The following is a 13,656-nucleotide window of genomic DNA, read 5'->3' as shown; positions in this document are numbered from 1 at the left end:
CTAGTTTGCGTGCCTCAAGCACGTCACTCTGCATTGCGTGAGGCAGGTCACTGTCTGGACGGACACGCGAGTACAACGGCGGCGGGTTCGTCGGTGGGTGTCGAATCGTCGGCTCGTACCATGCTGGCGGGGCTTTCAAGTATCGCCCTTCGAGTAATCGACTCACACTCTGCGTGACCTGTCCAGGAATATGACGCGGCATCGAGCACTAGATGGTCTTTTTCCTCGCTCTTGAGTCCTAGCACTTCTGAGGAGAGTCGCTGGCTGCAGAACGAAGAAACATAGCTGTCTCCTTTCCACATTATCTGCTAGTGTGGGTAGATTACGTAAGGACCAGCTCAATGTCTGCTCCAGGTGTACTCAGCATCGGCCGACGTCGAGTCTAGGGTGTAGAGAGAGAGGCCTCGTGCGAGCCGTCTCTCTCTCGTGCAGACCTCCACCCCTGATAGAAACGCAATGGGGAAGCGGCAGTCGGTTGAAAAGATACCGACAACGTACCTGTCTCGTAGACACACATCCACACACAGGAAGAGTGAAACTGAGGGTACTTCTTCGCATACACACACTATAAGATACGTACAAAGAAAGCACAACGTACAGTTACGAGAGGAGTCGAGTCTGCGATGGTCAGAAAGGGACATAGAGCTCATATACGTACAAGGATGCAAGCGGGCGTCTTGCTAAGACGAGTGTAAATATCTTGGATATCCGACTCTGACACATCACTAATGTCCGCGAGCAAGTACGCGAGATCTTTCTGCGAGTCAGAGTGTTGCTTGTCGACATTGTGCAAACCGATGATCTCGTTGACAGCGAGCAAAGCACCTGGCTGATTGTGGTGAACGTAACAGATACGGATCGATCGCACTTCCTGCTCGGTAATGGGACGCAAATTCACTTCTGGGAAGTTGACAGCTCCCACGCTACCGCCATAGTTGATGTAGCGACACAGAGCATTACCGACTTCAATACCGATCATCCGCTGGGCCTCTTCTGTGCTTCCACCGATATGCGGCGTCATGATCACATTGCTCTGCGCCTGGAGTTTCGATGCCCACGAATTCAAATCATCGTTGAAGTTCCCCACACCATTCTTGGCCGGTTCACGGGGATAAACATCGAGTGCGCAGCCACCCAGCCGCTGCGAGCTGAGTGCATCAACAAGCGCTGGAATTTGCACAACGGAACCGCGTGCATTGTTGATAAGAAAGGCACCGGGCTTCATCATTGAAAGCTCTCGCTCACCAATCATGCCACGTGTCTCTGGGAGCTCTGGCACATGCACACTCACGAAGTCTGCTTCCTTGAGCAATTCCTCAAGAGAGTCAGCCTGGCGTGCACTACCGAGTGGCATGAGCGGGACGACATCGTAGTAGATCACGCGCATACCCATCGACTCGGCAAGCACTGAAAGCTGAGAACCGATATGGCCATATCCAATAATGCCCAAGAGCTTGCCACGCAGCTCAAAGCAACCCTTCGCTACTTTGTTCCACGTGCCTTCGCGCATTTCTCTAGCGCGATCGGTTAACTGGCGAGACAGGCATACAAGCTCACCAATCACGAGCTCTGCGACAGAGCGTGAATTGGCGAAGGGCGAATTAAACACTGCGACACCATTCTTGTCGCCGAGGATACGTCCACTTGGTGCGTGCCGATACAAAAACAGCCGACGACCAAAAGTTGATGCGCAGATTAAAACGCACACTTGGGGAGACGTGTCTTCGAGCGGATACCAATCGCGTGATATTGCCGATTTTTTCCACCCAGTTCGTCTTCGGACCAAGCACCTGTGTTGAAGTCGACCTGGAAACCCTGCTCGCGCAACATACTCACGGCACCCTGACTCACGTTCTCCAGCAACAAGATGCGAATTGTGTCCGTATTGAATGGCTGGAGAACACGTGGGTGTGCGTGATAGTCCGGGAACGAGATAGAGCGTTTCCGACCGCCATGAGACGGCTGCGACGTCCCGTCCATGCTAATGATTTCCTGCGCGAGAGGACCGGACATATCTTGCTGCAGAGCCATCATAGAAGAAAGTGTTGCATCGCTGTTCTGGTCATTGGTTGTTGGCAATGCGCGTGTAAATGCTTGAGCTGAAGCAGTCATGGCTCAGACGACGTCTCTGATCCTGCAACTGATAAGACGATGGACAAAGCGCCCAAGCGCCACCTGAAGGCTTGGCACAGTGACTCATCCCCCGACACACACCCGACAACTACGTGGTCCTCAATCGCTCTTATCAGGGCTGCACGGCGCACGGGTGTCACGTGGTTATACGCGTGGTGCACGTGGTCCAGCGCGTCCACCCGAGCGGGGGAAACAGACAGGGCACGACTCTGGTGTCTCATCTCGAAACGACACGGAGAGAAGTTTGTGTGAGCGAATTTGCACAATGGAGCCGCGACGTCGTCCTGTGAAAAAGGGAGTGTCTTTCTGTCTCATGGTTGTTGGAGCAAGTGGTACAGGTACGTGATACTTTGTTTCTTGGCACACGCTGTACATACCCGCGCTCGCGTGTGTGTATTTGTTTGCGTGCTAGTGTGTTGGTGCAAATTATGGCTGATGCTCACAGTGTAGGCAAAACAACCTTTGTGAACACTCTTTGTGAACAGAATGTGATCGAACACAAGGATTCGGACAATGCCCAAACGGCGCATGTCGAGCTAGGCTTGCAAATCCAGCCCGTTAATCTTGGTATGTGTGTGTGTGTGCGTGCGAAAGCGAAGACAACGCGTATAGAAACTTACATGGTTACACAGAGGTGGAATCGGAGGGGCTGCGCATTGGCTTGACAATTGTCGACACGCCCGGCTTTGGTGACAGCATTGACAACGAGTACATGTTTAACGAGATTCTCGCGTTCATTGAGCGTCAGTATGATGACATTTTGTCTGAGGAATCGCGGATCCGTCGGAACCCACGCTTCCGCGACAATCGTGTGCATGCACTCGTGTACTTTATCGCACCCACAGGCCATTCATTGCGCGAGATGGACATTGAATTCATGAGGCGGCTGAGCCCAAGGGTGAATGTGATCCCCGTTATCGGAAAGTCCGACACAATGACTCCAAGTGAATTGCTCGATTTCCGCAAGCGTGTGATGGAGGATATTGAATACTACGGCATCCCCATTTACAACTTCCCGTACGATGCGGAAGAAGATCACCCAGACACAATCGCAGAGAATAGTGAATTGCGTTCGTTATTGCCATTTGCCATTGTCGGCTCAGAGGACAATGTGACAACGCCTGAAGGCGACGTCACGCTGGGTCGCTCCTATCCATGGGGTACAGTCGAGGTATACAATCCGGATCATTGCGACTTTGTGCGTCTGCGAAACTCGATCTTCGGCTCGCATCTGAATGATCTGAAGGAAATCACCCACGACTTCTTGTACGAGAATTACCGTACTGAGAAACTGTCGCGCGGCATGCCTACGGACTACGCTGCTGATGGTTCGCTCCAAAGCGAAGATCTCGTCAATCAGAGTGTTCGTCTGAAAGAAGACCAGTTGCGTCGTGAGGAAGAAAAGCTTCGCGAAGTGGAACTTCGCATTCAACGTGAGATTTTAGAGAAACGCCAGGAATTGCTCGCCAAGGAAGAAAACTTGCGATCGCTGGAAGGACGTGCGCAGTACCCAACGGCCTAACGTGCACTACATTCGCGGGCTCGTTGCTCTTTTTTTTTTTTCCTAACTTAGGTTCTACAGCTAGCCTCGCAAAGAGCTGACACTTCATAGGGCATGATCATGCCGTTTGCCATCTGACTTCAAGGGCGTTTCAGTCGTCCGCCTCTACCAATCCACACAAATCGACCTACTGTCCACGCGTGATGCGAGGGTCGTGAGTGTGCAGGTGACGTCATAATTCTATTGGTCCATTGCGACATGAGTGCGTCTGTCTATTTACAGATTTTGGCCCAGTAGGGCCTCCGACAAATAATCCGGCGGCATGTATGTGGCTTTCAGAAACGAGAGAACTGAGCACATTTACGCATACCGTCCACACTCCCGCTCTGTACGTGGTGACGTCCGAGCGGTAGTATGCCTTTTTCATTTGGAAATTATGATGGTACCTGCCAAGGTCTTGCTATGGTCTCTTGCCCACTTCTAGGACCGAATGGGACGGGGTTATATCCAGAGTGCTATTCGCGCAACATCGACATAAACAATAACATTATTTTCCAACCTGCGACATGTTTGATTCATATGGCCGCCATTATCATGACGTTCATTATGCTTTGGCATGTGCACTCAAAATACACAGCTGTTGGGCGTAAGGAAATTCTTTTTTTTCTTTATACATATTGTGTATCTGAGTTCCTTGTGATGTTCCTCGACTCGGCAGTAATTCCCACTCATACAGGCGCATATTTATGGGTCACGTCTATCTACATTGGATTAAAGTCGGGCCTTTTTTGGATTCTGATGTTGAATGGCTTCATTGGCTTCCAGTTCTTTGAAGACGGAACACTTTGGTCGCTCCTGTCTTTGTACATTAGCTCCTTCATCATATGGCTCATCGCATTCCTGGTCTCTTCGCAAACCTTTACCAACAGTATCAATGGTACAGGTGGTCTATGGTTCTTTGAATTTGCATTCCCGATCATCATGGTTGCGATCTATGTGATCTCGCAAGTGATTCTTGTGCTTCGCACCCTAGACGAACTTTGGCCCATCAATGACATTGTCTTGGGATGCTTGGCCTTCACTGCTGGCCTTATTCTCCAGTACGGCTTCAACAATCAAATTTGCAAAAGCGTTAAGCACTACATCGATGGCACATTCTTTGGCACTCTGTGCTCCTTGTTGGCAGTCATGATGGTCTACAAGTTTTGGGACTCAATCACGAAGGAAGACCTCGAATTTAGTGTGGGCGCACGTCATTCCAATTGGGATGCCAAAGATCTTTCGTCCATGGGCACAGATTTCGACAGCACATTCCAATCGCGCGCGAACTCTCGCACCTTCGATAACTCGCGGACTCCATCGCCGTATGACCACAAGGAAGCGATGCAATCCCAGTTTGGACTGAGTGTGAGGCGCCACTCCTCGGGTGACAGTTTCGTCATCCCGAGGTGATATGATTTCTTCATACCCAGTTCATGCTGCATTGTTCTCTGCGGCTTTCTTTTACCTCCTTATTTGACTCCCTTTCGCTTCGACTATGTCTCTCCTTCCAGTTCATGAGTGACCGCCCAACCTCTCTCTTCATTTACGCTGATCTGGTGTTATGGTAGATGGTATGCATGGCCTACTTGCAACCTGCCAGTCTTTTGTTTGGATTACTTTTCTGTTCCCACTAGTGGAACAGATTGTTATTCCTATATGTAACTCCCACGCGGGCGACTCCTACCAAATGTATACAGTGACTCATTTTTTTTTCGAAACTGACGTAGCAACGAGCACGTGGATAATCTCTTTTCCTCTCCTGCTTGAAACTTTCAAACCGAAGTCTAGACGAGTCTATTGAGAGCAGGATGGCAGATTTAACTGTGGCGTTGCATCAAACGCAACATCCTGATAGCAATGTGCGGCATACAGGGCTAAATCTTGCCAGTCTTGATCGTGCTCTTGATGCGCGTACTTCTCGTGGACCGTCTGCGAACGATGGGCCGGTGCCTATGAGCATGCCAGCCATTCTTCGTAATCCTAGAGTGAGTGTGCCTGTGTCTTCAACAGCTCGACAGACCCGGGATGGATATATTCGATCAACCGACGGCTTGGTATCAAGTCGTATCGTAAGTAAGCGGCGTGAAAGGCGCACAGAGAACGGTATGTAAATAAGCAACGCGTCTTACACGCAGGACGATTTGCTTGGAACCCGCACACAGTTCGACCGGGACCGGGCGACTTTTTCCCGGTACCAAACCAAGTGCGCTCGACGTTTTCAGATCGCGCCCTCGAATCCTTGAGTAAGTGCTCGTCTGAATCGGTGGAAGATACTTCGACACCATCACATCGTGCCGCAGGCTTCGAATTAGACTCGGCCATGAAAGGTCAATTCACGTTAAGTCTGCGCGAAGCACAGCATTTTATTCGTGCGCGTTTACGTTGCCCTGAATCGTTGCTGGCCTATGAACATGCTGTTCATACGCAGTCCTTTTTGAACCATTCCACTCCGTTGCCTGCTGTCGGGACGTTTGCTGAACAGCTTATTTTTGCAGTGCAAAGGGAAATCCTCTCGTGGCTCCAACAAACCATCCATGTTCCTGTTCGCGACACAGTTGGCACGTCGCGTGTGATTTTTTCCCATGACACCAGTGATCAAGAAACAGCCATTCTTGAACTGCGCCGTGCACCATCCTCATTGCTTTGGCAAGTGGATGATGCCTTTTCTCGCCTTGCTGTTCACTGCGTTGCACGAACCTTTGAATGTCCAAGCTTCTCGCGAAACGTGACCGCTCCGTCGGGAGATACGATTCGAACGACATGTATACTACACCCTAATCCGCTTACGCGTGGGACTCAAACTCGGCGCGCTATGGTTCGGCGTCCAATGCATCGACGTAATAGCTCAACTAGCACGACGGCTAGCACAGGAAGTGTAGCTTCCTCCGCGGCACACGCGCATGTACCTGCTCCCATTACAGTGGGCTTACTACAGCACGCAGTTGCAAGCATTGAGACTCCGCCTAGTACCGAGTATGAGTTGACGGATTCTGCGGATGATTTGGATGATGTTGGCTCTGCCGTCATCGCGTCTGACTCTGACTGGTGATTACTAGTGATCGCTCGGTACTCCTTCCATTTTTGTAGATTTCTTGCATGTTGATCTTGGGTGTAACTTTTTAGGACGAGGTGACGGAATCCGATGCTATAGGCGAGGTCGTACGAATTTTTAGTGTGTTACTAGGCATGCGCACGTATACGTGTGGCGAATTGGTAAACAAACGTACGTTTCAACTTTATCCCCGCTACGGTTCTTGATTCTTGAGTACAGATGCATCCCTAAGTACATATGCAGTCCGCATTCAAGAAGACTACGAGCATAGTTCTTAGCTCTCCAAAGGGTCTCGAACGGAGCTATCAAATCATTGCGTTACATTGGACTATAAACCCGTTCACTAGTACGTGACCCCCTGAAACACAACGTGGCCGACAGCTTCTGGTACATTCAAAACTAGCGGCGCTCTTACGAGAGAAGGTCGAGCTAAGTGATGTGGTAGAGAGAAACGAGTCCATTGCACAAGGAGCGGGAGCTCAGCGAACTGGCATAAGCATCGCTATCTTCATGCCAATGTGGGGGAAGGGGGAAAGATAAACATGCTCTTGATTTAATGCTTCTTTCCCTGTCAGGCCGCGGGTTAGTCGTCTATTAACCTGGCACTACCACGATATGGCTTTAAAAATGACGTACCGTAATCATATTGAAGGCTCCAACGGTGATACCGCCGATACCAGCCCAGAAAAAGATCTGGAAGATACCCATGTAAAGGCCGGAACGAGGGAGACGCTGGTAGACAGGGCGCAGGTCCGACTGGTAGATACGCTGGCGCTGAAGGATGTTGTTGCTTGAAAAATTGTTAGTGTCTGAATTTCAGATTATAACGCAGACGCGTGCAAGAAGGGACATCACTTAGCCAAACCCACATGCAAGCAAGCTTCAAGCATACACTTGTATGCCGTTCAATTATATGCGTGTCCCTAGAAATACATACTTCTTGTACACAATTGGGTCCATGATGGTTTGGTGGCTGGAGTAGAACGTAGCTTTCGGCACAGGCAAACTAAGGAGAAATCCGGGAAACAATCGCCACGTGGAAAAATTCTTTCGGAACTATCTTATTTCCCTATCAACTTAACTTGACTACAGGCCCTTGTCGTCAGTGTTAGAGCGTGGAGACAATCTCGGGTATGCGTAGCCATATTGCAGAACACACACTGGATCCACTCCCATAAGGTTGCGAGCCGCATCCTCTACCCAACATGGGTTTCGGAGAAAGGCTCGACCTAGCGTAATAAAGTCAGCATCGCCGCTCTGTAGAACCTTCTCAGCGAATAGGCCTTCACGCGAAGGATCTTCTGGGGTTCCTCCATTCAGCGCACCCACAGAGCTAACGCGCATACGCTGAAGACCACCAGCTTTGGCAGCTATAGCACCTGGGACTTGATAACCTGGAGAGGCCCTCAATTGGATAGAACCAATAGTGCCACCGCTGCTCACATCGAGCATGTCAACTCCAGCCTGTTCAAGAAGCGGCGCGACAGCTTTGGTCGATTCGGAGGTCCAGCTCTCATCCTTGGAGTCCTCGGGTAGACCATCTGTACCATTGATGCGGACCCACACACCACGGTCAGGGAATTGCTGGCGAATACGGCGGACAATGTTAAGAAGTAGACGCGTTCGGTTCTCAAATGAGCCACCGTACTCGTCCGTGCGCTTGTTGGTCAAAGGCGAATTGAATGAGCTAACAAGGTAGCCATGAGCAGAGTGGATCTGCACAAAGTCATAACCCGCGCGGAATGCACGTTCAGCCGCACGGACAAAATCATCTTCTACTTCATGGATTTGTTGCAGCGACAATTCTTTGGGAGTCACATGTGTGTGATCAAAAGGAAGCGCCGATGCACTAACAACATTGTCCTCCCAGCCACCTTCACTGGTCGGCACATTCGCGTGCTCTGCCGATGGTTGTGGCTGATATGGCGGCCATGTTGATGCCTTACGACCCGCATGTACAATTTGAATACCGATATGCACACCCGACACCAAACTCTTGACCGAGGATACAAGCGATGCATGCGCAGCAACATGCTCCTCCTTGTAAATGCCAAGGTCTCGTGGTGAAATGCGCCCTTCGGGTGAGACACCGGATGCCTCAACGACGATAGCGCCAGCACCACGAAGTGCGAACTGGCCATGGTGCACGAGATGGAATGGAGTTGGGAAGCCATCAACCGATGAATACATGCACATTGGTGAAACAATAACGCGATTCTTTAGTACCATCTTCTTGTTCCCGCAAGTGATCTCTGTCGGCTGGAAAAGCAAAGGGATCTTTTCATGGCTCTCTTGGACGTCTTTCGGTACTGTGCCAGTCGAGGGTCGCTGCTCTGGAGGCACAGCGTAGTAGGATGGCGAAATTTGCAACAGTTGTTGGTCGGACATAATCAGTATAGGCAGTGTGGTGAGAGCGTGTACTGCTTCAACAATCACTACTTATATGTCTCAGGGTCGCCTAAAATAACGCATACATTAGTGTGGCGCAATCACACGGGCCCCTACTCAAGCGAGTTAGTTGTCCCGTTACGCGTGAACCTGGTGACGCAATGTTACGCCACGAATGCTCCGCGGACTTGACGTGGAGGGGTGAGGCGTTTCTTTGATTTCCTGTTCCGCTGTCGTTAGCCTACTTGAAGGACACGAGAAGAAAGACATTCGGCTTCTTAAGATTGCCATTGCGAGAATACACGGATCCCACAAAGTTGGTTGCTCTTGAACTAGACTGTTGAAGGGAATCGACTCTGCCAACACATCGTCTCCGGTAGGCGAACCATTGATACCTAATTTGCTGCACAAACATTATAATTTGAGCGTAACTTTGACATGGTCGTTAGTACATTCTTAGTATTCAGTTTTGTCCGTTGGCGCATCTAACGGTTAACGAATTTATGGTGCCGAGTGTCATTCCAGGTCTGTCCACACGTATCTCGTGCAGCGCAGTCTGAATCAGCAACGCACACACACACAGTTTCCCTCCACTCCGACTTGAGATCGGGAGTGTGGGGCAGCCGACAAACATTCCTCACGTGCACCGACTCACTTAATTCGTGCATCCACATCAACAAGTTCGCCGTCAACAACACTCAACGCCTGGCCGGTGCTGTGCATATTTTTTTGGGTAGTTTTTTTCGGGTTTGACAAGCACGGCACGGGTCTTTGTCCTGATCAGACGGATAGTTGCCGTTGAATGTCCGCTGAACCGTCGCGGAGGACTGAGAGGCTTGTCTCGGCGCCTTTGCCGGAACCCGTAGCGCCGCTACAGGGGACAAAAACTCGGCGGCGGATCTCAGGCCTCGGCTACATACGTGATGGCTGTGAAATACACCCTCGCGAAGCATCTTCTAGCTCTAAAGTAATGAGGAGAAGGAGCACGAATTCTCCACACCCCCCGCTCCTCTCGCCAATACCGCCAACATCCTTCACTTGTACCACGCCTGAAACGAGCTCGGACTTGTTGTGGCATCGGCGCTCACCTGCACCTATTGTTATGACTTCGTCCCACGGATTCTCTGCGGACAATGCGAAGATTTCTGCGCCCTCAGCTTCATCATCTCATCATCCATGGCGTATGTCTGCCTCGCATCGTGAAGCACCCACATTTCAAGGCATGTATTTTCCGCGGTATGAGCGCTACGAACATTATCCATCAAGTCATACGACATTTTTGAGCTCTCCGCCATCAAGCAGCTCGCCTATGTTTTCTGACATGGCTACTTCAGCTACGACATCAAGTGACGCAAATGCATCTGGTTTTTGGCACTTTCACGATCCTTTTACGACGACGTCCCCCCTCTTTCATGCGCCACCACCACCCAAATCGCCCAACTTGGTTAAGCCACCTTCATCTTCGAGAGAGTCTCGTCTTCAAGGTTTAGGGCTTGTGGTCCCGAGTAATGAGCCTCTCACACGTCGTCGCTCAATGTCACATTCATCGGCGCATTCTTTTGAAGACCACATGGCTGTTCATGGGGGCCTGGACCGATGGTTTCCCGGACTCATGTATGCATTCGAACCGATGCATGAGTCGACAAATCATACCCCTTCTCTAGATGATCATGTTGAGGAACCACTAGCTTCTGTGGATGACTCCGTGGACTATGTTGCACCACCCTCCGCTGAGCCCCACTCACCGCCTTTACGCTCATTACAGCTTGTATCAAAATACTTCGGAGATGAAGACCCTCATGGCGAGCAAAATGATCCGATTCTTTCCACTATACCTGGTCTACCTCGCGGCTCGCCTGGTGAGATCCATGGTCTGGGTGTCTCGATGTCTCCTAGGTCACCACCGCAGGACATGCCCACGCCGCTCCCCCAAAAGCGCGGATCTCGTTTACGTCCGCTCCACCTGGCTGAAATGCATAGGCTGGAAGCTCATGTGCCTGCGGCGCATGCGTCCAGTGGGGTAGAAGAAGATCACGTCGCAGACGTCTCGAACTCCATGTCGCTCAGCCGACCCAGCCATGCTAGGCATCAGCGTATACCATTTGCAATTTTGCATCCTCCCTCTGAGAAAGCCATCGCTGATCCTGACGCTGTACGCATGTTCTGGTATGGCTTTCTAGGGATGCCGTGGCTTTGGCTTCTGGGTGGGTGGTGCCTTGATGACCACGGCATGTTGCTTTCCCCATGGTCGCCTCCGTCATTCGCATCATACCGAGCAGGGCTGCATCCGTATGGCCCACCGTTCGCGCTGTCAATGCACGCACATAACCAGTTCTTGCAGCGATATTCACCTTCAGCATCTGCGACTCATTCTATCACACTGGAGCCGAACGTCTTTGGTCCAGAACACCGTGGTGTTCAGTTTCTAGCCCAGTACCCCCCAGACTCGGTGCGATTGTACCAACTCCATCAATGGCAACACACCGAGAGTTTCGTGTTGTTGAATCGCATGGCTGCCGCGCTCTCCTCCTTCACATTCTTTGCATGTTGGGCCACTGGCGTGTGGACAGTCGTGGCCCATTTTTGATTCGCCTGCGGCTCAACCGAGTTTCTCACTCTTCTATGAAAGGCACGCTTCTAGTTCTCGATATCCTTCGTGCTTTTATCCGAGTAACACACCAACTCGTCGTGAGCGCTGTGGTGCGCCTATCACCCCGTGCTCTGTTGCCAGCCGTGGGCGTTGAACATAGGCCCTTTTTCATCGACGACCTTTCTCCTTCACATTGAAATGATGGCCGTTCGTCTCAGTTGGCGCTGAAAGCGTCAGTGTCATAGACATCGTAATCATGCCCCCTTTGTGTCAGAAAATAGTAGTATAATAGATTATGTTTCATGCCAATTCTTAGAAAAGTTGTGGTTGCTACTAGATTGTGAGAAAGCCTACCTCCACAGCAGCAATCGGTGGTAATAAGAGCACAATCAATCCTGCGTTCATCTCCAAGCTGCGTGACTGTCGTCTTAGCTGTTGCCCATGCAAGAGAGCGTCACGTTGCCGGACCCATTGCTAGCTTTGCGTGCAGCAGTAAAAGCTGGTGGTGACGACCCCCTAAAATGTGTAAGCATGCAGAGCGGCTCGGGCGAGGTTGTGCAAAGCACTGAGAATGTTAGATCTATTGTTTTCCATGGGATCGACAAGACGTCCTTGCAACAATCGAACGACGCCTCCGACATCGTTTTCCCTGCGGACTGCATAACTCGAGTTCTTCGGTCACGAGATTCTTTGACTCGACACAGAGAGACAATGTTGACACCAGAGGCTGAACCAAATGAGTTCATGCCTTTGCTTGCTCTCGTATTCGCAATTCATCAGCGCGATGAACGTACAGGTGCATACTTACGCAATGCCACACTAGCTGAAGTGGTGCCACTTCCTGCACTTGAAAGGTCTGCAGTGCTAGATTACTTGCTAGGAAAGCGTGACGCTTGGGAAGGCATTGTCGCTCGCCCAAATGAGGAGATTGGCGCTGCTGGACCTGCTGTGTCTAACATGGAGTCGTCTCAATCCAAGGCATCGTACGAAGGAGCGGTGGATACGAAGACGCTGGAAAAACGCAAGATATCGAATGGACCCGGCAGACCCGCCTATGTGCCAGATCCTGAGGACGCAGAATTTGTTCGTCGCCTTCGCTCTAAATACGAAATTGTCCTCATGGACCGAGACGATGTCTTACGTGGCTCTCTTTCCAGTGAAGTCGATGACAGTGTTCTCAACACACGCGCGTCTTCAGACCTTTTAGTTTTGCGTACGATCATTGGACCGCGCATCGAGGCAGCAAAGCGTCGGTCTAATGCGCCGCCACCCAAATCATCTTCATCTGCATCTGCAGCATCGTCCCGATCCTTAGCCGCATCTTCTCACGGTGCACGCAAATCACGGGCTCAAGATCCCATTATTTTATTGTCCAATTCACCCACAGCCTTGATTAACATGTTTAACGTCAAGGCCTTACTGCAAGATGGCGTCTTCATTCACCCAGATGAAGCAAGGAAGCAGGCCGGTGGTATTCCTGAATTGGTCGTGTCAATCCGAGCACCTTCTGCGGATGATCACGCAGCATCCAGCAATACCGGTACACTATCGCGACGTATTCTCGTTGTCGACAGTGCTGAGGCTGTGAACCGACTTGGCAATGGTCCTCCTGGAACTGAACAAGATCCATGGAGTCGTGTGATTGCTGTATTTACCACAGGACAGGCTTGGCAGTTCAAGTCGTATCGATGGACGGACCCTCGCGACCTTTTCCGCAATGGTATGTTTCTTGATCGCCATAGACCTGCCTCACGAGTTGGGTGTACTAATCTTTCAGCTATGGGTGTGTATGTCCGATGGAACAACGAGACAACATCTTCTCAGGTCAAAGATTGGAACGTGACACATTTACAAGTACGTTTCGACCTTAGAATGCGAGGCATGAGGATCACTGACTGTGATACAGGTTGATAGGACCAAGCGACACACCGACAAGCCACTAGTGGCATT

At 50.8% G+C, this 13,656-nt stretch overlaps 8 protein-coding genes across 8 annotated transcripts; 4 read left to right on the top strand and 4 right to left on the bottom strand.

Annotated features, from left to right (window-relative positions):
- Positions 1 to 600: 600 nt before the first annotated feature.
- On the bottom strand, positions 601 to 1,510 carry MGL_1179 (uncharacterized protein; the record flags this gene model as incomplete). Its single annotated transcript, XM_001731859.1, has 2 exons — positions 601 to 618; positions 659 to 1,510. 2 exons carry the CDS (start codon positions 1,508 to 1,510, stop codon positions 601 to 603), a joined length of 870 nt encoding a protein of 289 aa, XP_001731911.1.
- Positions 1,511 to 1,695: 185 nt separating this feature from the next.
- On the bottom strand, positions 1,696 to 2,112 carry MGL_1178 (uncharacterized protein; the record flags this gene model as incomplete). Its single annotated transcript, XM_001731858.1, has 1 exon — positions 1,696 to 2,112. One exon carries the CDS (start codon positions 2,110 to 2,112, stop codon positions 1,696 to 1,698), a length of 417 nt encoding a protein of 138 aa, XP_001731910.1.
- Positions 2,113 to 2,446: 334 nt separating this feature from the next.
- MGL_1177 (uncharacterized protein) lies at positions 2,447 to 3,655 on the top strand (the record flags this gene model as incomplete). Its single annotated transcript, XM_001731857.1, has 3 exons — positions 2,447 to 2,471; positions 2,584 to 2,700; positions 2,766 to 3,655. 3 exons carry the CDS (start codon positions 2,447 to 2,449, stop codon positions 3,653 to 3,655), a joined length of 1,032 nt encoding a protein of 343 aa, XP_001731909.1.
- A 558-nt stretch (positions 3,656 to 4,213) lies between these two features.
- On the top strand, positions 4,214 to 5,086 carry MGL_1176 (uncharacterized protein; the record flags this gene model as incomplete). Its single annotated transcript, XM_001731856.1, has 1 exon — positions 4,214 to 5,086. The coding sequence occupies one exon, from the start codon at positions 4,214 to 4,216 to the stop codon at positions 5,084 to 5,086; it is 873 nt and encodes a 290-aa protein (XP_001731908.1).
- Positions 5,087 to 7,139: 2,053 nt separating this feature from the next.
- On the bottom strand, positions 7,140 to 7,688 carry MGL_1175 (uncharacterized protein; the record flags this gene model as incomplete). Its single annotated transcript, XM_001731855.1, has 3 exons — positions 7,140 to 7,157; positions 7,365 to 7,518; positions 7,666 to 7,688. The coding sequence occupies 3 exons, from the start codon at positions 7,686 to 7,688 to the stop codon at positions 7,140 to 7,142; spliced, it is 195 nt and encodes a 64-aa protein (XP_001731907.1).
- A 126-nt stretch (positions 7,689 to 7,814) lies between these two features.
- MGL_1174 (uncharacterized protein) lies at positions 7,815 to 9,116 on the bottom strand (the record flags this gene model as incomplete). The annotated part of the gene is made up of 1 exon (XM_001731854.1): positions 7,815 to 9,116. One exon carries the CDS (start codon positions 9,114 to 9,116, stop codon positions 7,815 to 7,817), a length of 1,302 nt encoding a protein of 433 aa, XP_001731906.1.
- Positions 9,117 to 10,218: 1,102 nt separating this feature from the next.
- MGL_1173 (uncharacterized protein) lies at positions 10,219 to 11,703 on the top strand (the record flags this gene model as incomplete). The annotated part of the gene is made up of 1 exon (XM_001731853.1): positions 10,219 to 11,703. One exon carries the CDS (start codon positions 10,219 to 10,221, stop codon positions 11,701 to 11,703), a length of 1,485 nt encoding a protein of 494 aa, XP_001731905.1.
- A 714-nt stretch (positions 11,704 to 12,417) lies between these two features.
- Positions 12,418 to 13,617, top strand: MGL_1172 (uncharacterized protein; the record flags this gene model as incomplete). Its single annotated transcript, XM_001731852.1, has 1 exon — positions 12,418 to 13,617. The coding sequence occupies one exon, from the start codon at positions 12,418 to 12,420 to the stop codon at positions 13,615 to 13,617; it is 1,200 nt and encodes a 399-aa protein (XP_001731904.1).
- Positions 13,618 to 13,656: the final 39 nt, after the last annotated feature.

The sequence above is a fragment of the Malassezia globosa genome (assembly GCF_000181695.2).
Source record: "Malassezia globosa CBS 7966 chromosome Unknown mgl_sf_2.1, whole genome shotgun sequence".
Classification (NCBI taxonomy): domain Eukaryota; kingdom Fungi; phylum Basidiomycota; class Malasseziomycetes; order Malasseziales; family Malasseziaceae; genus Malassezia; species Malassezia globosa.
The sequence above is the reverse complement of the archived record's forward strand: the minus strand, read 5'-3'. Positions and strand labels throughout refer to the sequence as shown.